The sequence below is a fragment of the Lolium rigidum genome, chromosome 4, assembly GCF_022539505.1.
Source record: "Lolium rigidum isolate FL_2022 chromosome 4, APGP_CSIRO_Lrig_0.1, whole genome shotgun sequence".
NCBI classification, from domain to species: Eukaryota; Viridiplantae; Streptophyta; class Magnoliopsida; order Poales; family Poaceae; genus Lolium; species Lolium rigidum.
Window position 1 is genome coordinate 224,684,782 of NC_061511.1, and position 10,519 is coordinate 224,695,300.

General features: G+C 40.4%; 1 protein-coding gene across 1 annotated transcript; it reads left to right on the top strand.

Moving 5' to 3' along the window:
- The first annotated feature begins 2,398 nt into the window (after positions 1-2,398).
- LOC124648323 lies at positions 2,399-10,307 on the top strand. The gene is made up of 15 exons (XM_047188109.1): positions 2,399-2,457; positions 3,153-3,303; positions 3,843-3,978; positions 4,322-4,523; positions 5,612-5,795; positions 6,304-6,405; positions 6,484-6,819; positions 7,073-7,156; positions 7,879-7,962; positions 8,060-8,197; positions 8,755-8,762; positions 9,664-9,814; positions 9,905-9,971; positions 10,060-10,127; positions 10,251-10,307. Exons 1-15 carry the CDS (start codon positions 2,399-2,401, stop codon positions 10,305-10,307), a joined length of 1,827 nt encoding a protein of 608 aa, XP_047044065.1.
- Positions 10,308-10,519: the final 212 nt, after the last annotated feature.

Consider the following 10,519-nt stretch of genomic DNA (forward strand, 5'->3'; position numbering starts at 1 on the left):
ATAATGTATACTCTCTCCTCGGAAGCCAATAGGCCGCACCTGTAGGGACTGAAAACAGTAGCAGACTATCCTTTCTAGTAAATCCAACTACCCTGCTGGCTTGATCTAGGAAGAGTAATGAACTGCTGATGATACCTCTGATCAATAAATAATGCTCGGTACCATCCATTTATTTGTTCTTTCATTAGGATTTTGTTTTGGGTCCAATTTTAGGTTACAAGATCAATTTCTTACATATCTTTGTTTGTTAAATGGTATGTCATCACTTCTGAAGCTCCAAGCATGTTTATGTTTTGTGCTTGTCTTGTCTTCTTATAGTTTATGTTTCACCACTTTGTTCTCGTTCGAGTTTAAGAGAACTGTAGGAGTTCGGTGTAATACATAGGCCCAATTTAAGTTTGGAATCATGCACGTCTTCTTGCACTTTTAAAAAAATTGGTCTTATTTGACGGGTTTCACTGTTTCTAGGATGCAAGCAGAACAAGCTTGGGGGAGGAAGCAATTGATTTGAATGGTCCACCGCAGGGCGAGCAAGGTACGATGTGAATGTTTGGGTGCTGTTATGAATTACGATATCTTTTAGTAGATCATGTCCTTTAAAAAGAGTTAAAAGTTAGGAGAAGTTGCACCATGCACACTTATTTGCTATTGAAACTTGATATAGTACAAAGTCCGACCTTAATGTTATTTTTTAGCTGAGTCCCACCTTAATGTTGATAGTCTACACACCTAGCCGAAGTGCATATTGGTCGTTGTAATTTTATACGTCTATTTTTTACTCATTTGCAATTTTCTAATGGTATCGGTAAAAATCTAGCAAAAGAAGAAAAATTACGATGCGTAAATTTATATTGACCCATATTTCCTCGAATTAGGCTTTCGCCCCACTATATTAATATAGCAACGAACTGATACAAGGTAGAGACCACCGCTGGGGCAAACAGCACATCAAAGCCCAAAAGAAAATAAAAGAAGAAGAAAAAAGAAAGAAAGGATGACAAAGTCGGATCGACGAAAACGCTGATGATCCGCAACCGCTGCGCCCTCCGGAAGATTCCCACCACGAGCTTAGCCCTCCGAAGCGCCGCATACCAAGACAGCACCTTCAAGAAGGGATGCGACGATGACGACGCTGCTGCCCGGACAAGCCTAGGGTTTCCCCCGGTATGCGAAGGGGAAGTGGGAAGGGGAACCCCGACGCCCCTCAAGAGGGAATGGTGGCGCCCGCGAGCATCACCACGTCGGTGTCGGCCGTCGACAAGGATTTCTCCCGTCCCCCACATTCCCACGGCCCCGGACACTCCGTCAAGCTCCGCCAACCTCGCCGCCCACCAACTCGCGCCACCACGGTCACGCAACCACCAGCGCCGTCTCACCGTGACCCACTGACGAAGACCGACGAGACCGAACGGAAACACCCCGAGCCGAGGAGAGTCTGGACAGCGGCCACGCGGGAGGGCGCAACCTCCACCGCCAGCTGCGGTGACAGACCGGACGCAGCTACAGGAGCAAACCAGGCCCCTCTGGCCCGGCCGAGCCCGCCGGGCTCGTGAAGCTCCCGTGGCCGCGCTGCAGTCCACGCGCCGCCGTCCAAGCCACCCTCAGCAGGGGAGCTCCACCAGCCGCCGGGAGCAGATCTCGGGATGCCAGATCTGGCCCGCCCAAGCCCAGATGGGGCCCAGACAGGCCCAGATCTGGGTCAGGGCCGCGCCGCCCGCGCCGCCGCTAACCTCCCTGCCGCCCCGCCGCCAAGAGGCCGCGCCGCCGCCACCAGACCACCCGGAGCAGCGCCACCCACGGTGCGCCGCCGCCGCCGACACCTTGCCCACCAGGACGCACCGCCGTTGGCCGAAGAGAGCCCCGCGCCTCCCAGCCAAGCACGCGGGTAAGGGACGGCCGCCGCCGCCGGCACCGCGCGGGCTTTGCCCGGCGGCCTGCGCCGACGGCGGCGGAGGGGAGAGGAGGAGAGTTCGGCCTGGGCGGGGAGGATTGAGGGCGTCGCCCCGACGCCGCCCGCGGGGGACAGGACGGGACGAAGAGTTTTCGAAGTGAGGTCAATCGCCAGTAGTTTCAGGCAACTGACCCATCGTGTGGTGGTGCTTCTTAAAGGCCTCTATTGACCCATATTTACAAGGACAGTTTTAAAATGCGAAGCACACTTTTTTTATTCTTACAATTAAGAGGCTGAGAATTAGCAAATTGGCAGAAGTATATTTACAACTGCAGATATTGCAAACATATGTATCCAGTTGTTCTGAATTTGGGCTTAGCACTTGTATATTATTATGAATGATCATTCCATTTTTTGTCCTTGTATTACTACAATATTGTTACTTCTATTTTCCCTGATGTGTATTTTCTTATGGTAGGTCCTGGCTTGAGCTTTGTGTTGCTGACAATGGATTCTAAGACCATATGCCGGACCAAAGTCCGTGATGTTCCAGAACCCATCAAAGTGTATGTTGACTTTAACCTTTTCAAACTGATAATGCTATCTAGTGACTAGTGACTACTATTCATACACTAGCTTGGACCAAAATTATTTTTGCATATGTAATTCTTCATGATTTATGTACCATATTATAGTGGACTACTGAATTTAGTTTATACTATTTTTAGGATTGCTTTGGCATGTTGTTGTACTGGCCTCATCCTTGACTGCATCTGCTCTATTTTACAATACTTATTCAAGCCGTTCATGCATTGAATTTAACGGAATAGCTTATGACAATTTTTTTATCAAAATATCTTATGACAACGGACCATACATACATTTATTAAATGACATGTTACAGGTACTCTAGTCTCTCTGGCCCTAAATACTTGTCACAACTTCAGTCAAAATATAGGCTAAAATATGTCTAGATTTACTGAACCAGCGACAAGTATTTAGAGCTGGAGGGAGTACCTTATTTTATAGCACTGAAATAGGGATAGAAACATGGCTATAACTACTATGTTCCTGAATCTATAACCTTTATGAAACACTCATCAAGATACTGTGAAAGGCGATAGTATTTCCCTTATGAAGAAAAAAATATGGAAGCATGCCGTGTTTGTTATTTTCACATTCATATTCATACTTGTCTCATTTTTGTACCTGTGTTTTATAAAGCCAGGACACCTGAGTAATTTATCTTTTCCTTCTACAGTCCCTCTATTTGGTCGATTACTAAATTTGTGCCAACTAGGGAATGTTGGCAGAGTGATTTGCTGAATTTTTCACTGGTTCCTGATCCGGAAGATGATCATCAGATAAAGGAATGGGAAAGGTTTATGCGTTACCTTTGTTCAAGTGGGAAGGTAAATACTGTTTTTCCTGTAAGGATATTTAGTTATTTACTGATAATTTACTATGGGGCTACAACATATGCAACATATTCAATCATTAAATCACCCTTATAAGAAAAAAAAAAGGTGATGATTGGGTAACTGCCAATTAATGTCCTCTGAGATTTTGTTGGTAGGGTGTGGCTAGCTAGAGGTTTTAGACATTATTTGAAGTAATCCCTCCGTCCCACCAAACATGTCAAAGATTTTGTCTAAATTCGGATGCATATAGACACTAAATAGTAGCTAGATACATCTAAATTTTGACAAATCTCAAACATGTTCCTTGGGATGGAGGGAGTAACATGGACAAGTGGTTTAAGAAAAATAAAGGGTAAGGGAACGTGATGCCATGTTGTAGTTTTTCTTAGTTCCTAATTAACTAAAGTTAACTGTGGGTTTAGTTTATGTTGCCTGCAAGATAAACAGGAGTACGTTACATACTGTTGTACCACATTCTAATAGCTCCATTTTGCTCTCTGTAATGTGAGTGCCGTTTTATTTCCTTGTAGGACGGTATTGTTAAATTAAGGTCTGGCACCTTCTACATTCTTGCTCCTAAACCTCGTTCCTTCTCTCATGTGGTGATCTTGTATGAAACTGGCCTGAACGAGACTGGAGTCTACAAAAACAGGGCAGGGATGTCTGGTGAGAGTTTTTCGACTCTGTGTTTAACACTTTAACAGCATTTCATTCCTGGGGTACCTGCATGAGCCATGAGTATATTTCAGCTGGCCTGCCGTATTACCCCCTTGTTTAAAGTGGAAAGCTCATTGACTATTGGCAACATCTGTAAACTAGCAGTATATTTATGTTGGTGAAAATCAAGATGCCTCCTAAGATTCACAGTTTCTATTTTTCTTCTTTTTTACTTTCTTCATATGAATAATTACGTGTGCATGTATCCCCTGCTAAAAACAATGCAGCCATGTTCTCCATTACATTTTTGCGGTATAAATTAATTTTTAACGCCTATCTGCTGTGCCACCAGGAAGATCCAATGGAAATGAGGAGATTTGTGATAACAAACCACATTCTAACCTAGCAGTGACCAAGAGAACATCTACTCCTACAAGAAATTTTGTCAGCACAGACCCTAATTATATACGAACACTTAGTCAGACACATGCTGGCTGGATATTTGGAGCAATAGCAGAGCTCATTGATAACTCAAGAGATGCTGGTGCATCCAGGTACACTCATGTCTTTAGGGTGCAAATATTTAAAAAAAAGATTGCTTGTTTATTCATTACATCATTTTTGTACTAGTTAGGTGCATGTGATCTGTGTGCTGCATTCTGTAATCGTAGTTAAGAGATTATTTAGTAATTTTGTGAAAAAAAACGAAGATGGGGAAGCCCCAGCCTCTAAATCAATCGATGCACACAATCTTTTATAGCTTTATTATCAGAAAAAGTATTACATGTCATTACAGATCATGGGTCATTCAAAGTCTCAACATTAATAAGCCACTAAAAAAGACTGCGTGGTAACAGCTTCAGGTCAACTGCCTTCTAGATCGCACACCACAGCGGTTGTAAAAATCCCATGCTACTTTCATCAAACGGTTGCACCCAATATTCATAGCCTGGTGCTCCTCCGCCAGCTGGAGATAGGACCAAATATGGATCAATGCGTAGCCAAAGGGATAACTTGCAGAAATGATGGAAAGTTTCTTTTGTTAAAGATAACCTGCAGAATTTTTGCAAAAGGACAAGTTATGAAAAGATCTTGTATTGTCTCCTCCTGGTCACAAAAACAACACTTAGTGCACCCTTGCCAATTGCCTTTAAATAGGGTATCCTTTGTAGGTATCTCTTTCCTATGAAAGAACCATGTAAACATTATAATTTTAATTGGTATCTTAATTTTAAAATGTATTTCTTAAGATAAATTGTGTGACCATTAAGCAAATCAAGATACATTCCGTAAAAAGATAAAGATATTATCTCTAAAAAGAGACATATTTTTTTATTCAGTAATATTTCCAAAGCTTTAAAATAAAATGGTTGATTAAAAGCCCCACCTTGTGAGAACCTAAGCATTATTTTAATATTTTGCTTCTTTTCCTGGTGAATATGTACACTGTATTCTGCTTCTAGTGGTATAGAGCTTTTAGAGAAATTCAACTTTTTCCTGTTTCTAGTTTTTTCACTAACTGTAGCGATTCTCCTAAAAAAAATACTGGCTGAGGCTAGTGTCTTTATACATGTTTTGAAGATTATCTGGATATTTCGTCATTTCTTTCTACGAACTGATTCGTTCTTTTTATCTATGGAAGCTTGGACATTTCCATCCAATATATGTTTTCAAAGCAAGCAGATGAAAAAGTTCCAGTCTTATGTGTAGTTGATAATGGGCATGGAATGTCCTATGCTCAAATGATGAGAATGGTCTCGTTTGGTCACAAGCGACCAGATGAACACTGCAAGGATCAGATTGGGACGTTTGGAATTGGATTCAAGGTAAACATCTGTCATTCAAATATTGCGAAATATTCTCTTTCTTATACTGTACTCAGTTCCTGATTAAGTGTTTTGATCATATACATCCATCATATGCTATTCTGCTATGATTTGTCTGATCGATTTGACATATGTGACTGAAACGAGCATGAGTGAGATAGATATAGTTGTATTTAGTATTTACTTTATCCTATAATTAATTCACTCCTTAGATGTGTGATGATATTGGTAAATGAAGACACAACACATACAAGATTGCCACCTCGTGGTTACAGAAGGCAGGAACCAGTGTGTTCTTCAATATAATTTAAAACATATTAGTTCTACAGTTCGTTTATTAGTATTATTTGCTAGGTTTTCATGTGCAATATTAATGACATGCTCCGGTTCACTTTACCTTCAAGCATTTTTGTCCTGCAAGCAAGTATGACTAATGACTAGGAATTTATAATGTTTAACTGCGCAAACAGTAAGTGCGCAAACAGTAAGCAGTTGTCCTATTTTGTAGACTGGTGCTATGAAACTTGGGAGAGATGCTGTTGTGCTTACCCAAACTTCAACTTCCAGATCAGTTTCCTTCCTATCGCAGTCTTTTAATGAAAATAAAGATGTAAGCATGGTTCTACTTACTAGTTCATTATTTGTCTACTGCGCATTGTTAGGGCTATAACATTATGATTTGCTACAGAAACTTGAGATTCCTGTGGTGACATATTGCAAGAAAGGGCAGTACATGGAAGTAGACCAGAATACCCAGTCTGAAGTTACGGCAGAATATAACCTGAATGCTATCAAGGAATTCTCTCCATTTAACGAGTACATCATTGGAGAAAAGGTGGCTTTATTTGGTGAAGAGGGCACTGGCACACAGGTTTATATATGGAATTTGGACAGATGGGGTAGAGATTACACCTTGGAGTGGAATTCAGAGAAGACTGGTGGAAATTCTTCTGGCCAGTGCAATGGAGACATATTAATCCGTTCAAAAAGGGTCCGATCTCGCCCAGGACAAACACTTGGAAATGTATGTAATTCTCATGAACTTTATTTTTTTACTATTGTTTTTCAGATAATATATAACCTCTCAATATATATGCCAGAAGTTTGTTTCATCATTCTAATTTTATCCTTTTGCACCCTTCTCAAGTTATTTTGGGAGCTTGATCAGCTTTAATTTCCATACTGCTCACTATCTTGTCCTTTTAATGAACGCGCTAGCGGCAAAAGTTCTTACATTAATTATTTGGTCTCTAACACCATTTTCTATACTCTATAAGGTACCATTGGATTATTCACTTAAATCTTATTTAGAAGTTATGTTCCTGAACCCTCAGATGAAAATCACTGTCCAAGGGTGTCCGGTAAATAATCATACATTATACTTCTATGTTGTGAAATGTTATTTCACGCTTTCATCTTATTTATTTTTTTCTAGGTCACAATTTGTCATTTGGAAAAGACACTTCGCAATACTTCAGTTTTGTCAGGGGAAATAATGGGAAAGACCATTCAGTTGACTTTAGGAAGGAGTGATGTAGAATGGGACAGAATGAACTGTGGAATTTTCTTGTATTGGCATGGTCGCCTTATAGAGGTTGGATTATGTTTTATTCTGTTAAATCACACAATCTGGTCCAAATTCATTTTACTATGTTCTATACATGGTTCCTCCTAGACCCGTTACACATTAGAATCAGCCACTCATGCTTATGCCTGCATTAAAAGTTAATGTTAAATTCAAGGTTTGGTACATTCTACTCCGTATAAACTGCAACTCTTTTGCTCAATTTGAGTATGCAAATATGAAATATGTTTCTTTCATTTGATTGCAAGTATTAAATGGAGATCGAATTTAGCACCATCTGTGCTAAGCATGAAAATTATGTGGAATGTAACAATCAACAGCTATTTGCAGGAACTATATATTTTTAGATCAAGTTTGCAGGAACTAGATTGAGCTTTAGTTGCACCTTACCAACAACACATGCCCGCTTTGTTGCAGCAGGCTATTTGTAAATGCGCCCTTTACTCTTTGTCATGCATTTTGTGCTTTTTTTACTCTGATTTTTTGTTTTCTTCCCAGTCTTACAAACGAGTTGGAGGTCAAAAGCATAATGCTGACATGGGGCGTGGAATAATAGGAGTTGCAGATATTACAGACCTCATTGTATGCTTAATATCTTGGCTTTGTTATCAATGGTCTTTAGTTTTCTTATTGGTTTACTCTTTTGTCCCTGGGATAAAATTCCTCATATATTTTGCAGGATGATGCAAATGGTAATACTTGGGTTCTTAACAGTAAACAAGGGTTTCAAGATTGTGAGATATATGCCAAACTGGAGGAGTGGCTTGGTAGAAAAACTGATGAATACTGGGATACAAATTTTGACTGTCTTAATTTGGTATGGGTCTTTGATGATATTGAAAATATCTTGTACATATCTGGACGTCAAGTACTTGCACAGATCTCCTTAAGCACTTGGATCATAGGTTGATAGCAGACTACTTCCAATCATACTTTTTTTGAGAAAATTCATTTGACAACTTTGTAAATGATCGAAAATGTTAGCCATAATGATGAGTAGGGATGGCAGCATAGTGGGCACTCTCTACTGGGTAAGAAATGCAAATATGGATTGGATATATCTATACCTATTTTCTGCAGCAAATACATTCATTATTCTGAAATGGTATATACATAGACCAATTTGCATGTATGCAATCATGCTATCATGGGTTTAACGTGGTTAGGACTGGGGTTGCTCTTCAATCCTTGTTTCTACTTAGCCTCTAAGAACAAAATATTCACTGTGCTCATTTTAGCTTTGACATTCTTCCATACTGTTATAAATATTATGTTTACTCATTTTAAGATTATTCAATATAGTTAACTTTATTGAACCAGAGAAAAACGGGTGAGTGCTTTGAGGCTGTTGATGACTGGGTTCAGTGCTACAAGTGTCGTAAGTGGAGAATGCTGAATGCGGGCTTCAATACAGAGTCTCTACCGTCTGAATGGTTTGTATGCAATCAAGCTCGCTTTTATCATAAATATGTACACTGGCGATGAAATATGATGATTTTATCATTCTAAGAATTGTCTTTTAGGGTGCCCCAGTTTAGTCGGCAAAAAATAAGTTTTCAGCTAGCAACATTTAATTGATGCAAAAAAATAAAGTTTTCAGCTTGCAACATACTATCATTAGTACCCACCTTGGCTACCATGTCCAGGGTCTAAATTTTCGCACTAATGGTTTCCCTAGTCTGACCCGAGAGTGTGTATTGACGGGTACTGTTAAAAGTTGATGCCGTTATCTAAAATCATATTCATCGAAAATATTCTTTTGAAGTCTTATTCTTTAACATCTTGAACTTCAAATAACATGCAAAATCTGGAGTTGAGAACATAAACCTATCACTGCTCGCCAGAGCTATGACATTCCCAGTACCTACAGGGATCTCCTGTCCCCAGCGGTAATACTGACAAGTTTGCTGTGCTAGAGTATCCTTTTCAGAAAGTGCAATAGGCTTCTTGTTTATCTTGCTGACTTGGGCTTTCTGGATGATTGCTCATGTTGCCAGTATTTGCACTGGTAAATCTACTGATAAGTCAAGTTATTTTTTTGGCTGTGTGCATCCGTACTGCCATTAGGGTGGGGCGTTGTTGCAGAGGCTGGGTGTAATTGGTATCTTTTGATATTAATATATTCCCTTTATCGAAAAAGTCAAGTTATTTTCAAACTAGCCCTTGGCCATCTTTATTTTAATTATTTAATAGACAACAGAACTTTAACATCCTTTTGACAGGTCTGAAATGATTTTTTTTCGAGGTTGGCAGGTCTGAAATGATCATGTTGTGAAATTTCAGGTTTTGCCAGTTGCCACCTTTCAACGGGAGATGTGCGATTCCAGAACAACAAATGGATGTTGGTGTGATTACAGTTGCCGAGAACATATCTGGCCACAATAAGGCAGCCCAGCCGGAGGTTCCAAGACTCAGGCAAGATGAAGATGTGAAGGTAGCCAGAATTTCAAAGTTTATGTGTTGTTCATGCTTTTTTGAAAGTCAAAGTCACTGAAGGTAAATGTTAATCCTGTCGTGTGTTCAGAATGTCATGTTAATTCAACCAGCTGGCAACCAGGGAAAGAGATCTTCAGACGCCACAAGCTCTGAAGGTATGTGCTGTGTAAGTGTGTAACTGAACAGAAGCTCTGATGGATATTCTTACTTGAACTAATGATCTGCAATCTGCCGGTTCTGAAGACTCCTCGCAAGCTGAGTCTGGTACCGTTCAACACCCTTTGAAGAGGCTGTCTAGGGGTCCAAGAGTAGTAAGAAACAACAGAGAATGAGAATGTGCGGCAATTCTCGTCTCTCTTTCTTTAATTTACAACCAAGGAAGACTGCGCGTGTCAATTGGCTGAACCCCTTTTTTTCTGTTTACATGGTCGCAGGGGCAAGAGAGGGAGAACGAAATGGAAGCTGCAGCCATAGTGGTTAAACTGCTCTGAAGCTCCATGTGAGGTCATCGAACTGAGTCTTCAGGCGCTTTGGTCACCGAAATGGAGTTGCCGTTCAACTGTCTAGACCATTCTGCGGCTTCTAATAATTGACTTGATCGCTTTCTAGTTCCTTTAGAAATTTCTGCAAAATTGATGTAAATACGTGCACTTTTCGCAAAGTAGCCGTCTACTCCTCCTACTCGGAAAAAAAAAACTAGTCC

Coding starts and splice junctions, on each gene's coding strand:
- LOC124648323 (XM_047188109.1), top strand. CDS start 2,399: ATGGATTCTAAGACCATATGCCGGACCAAAGTCCGTGATGTTCCAGAA. Junction 3,979..4,321: donor AAACAGGGCAGGGATGTCTG/GTGAGAGTTTTT, acceptor CTGTGCCACCAG/GAAGATCCAATGGAAATGAG. Junction 5,796..6,303: donor CGTTTGGAATTGGATTCAAG/GTAAACATCTGT, acceptor CCTATTTTGTAG/ACTGGTGCTATGAAACTTGG.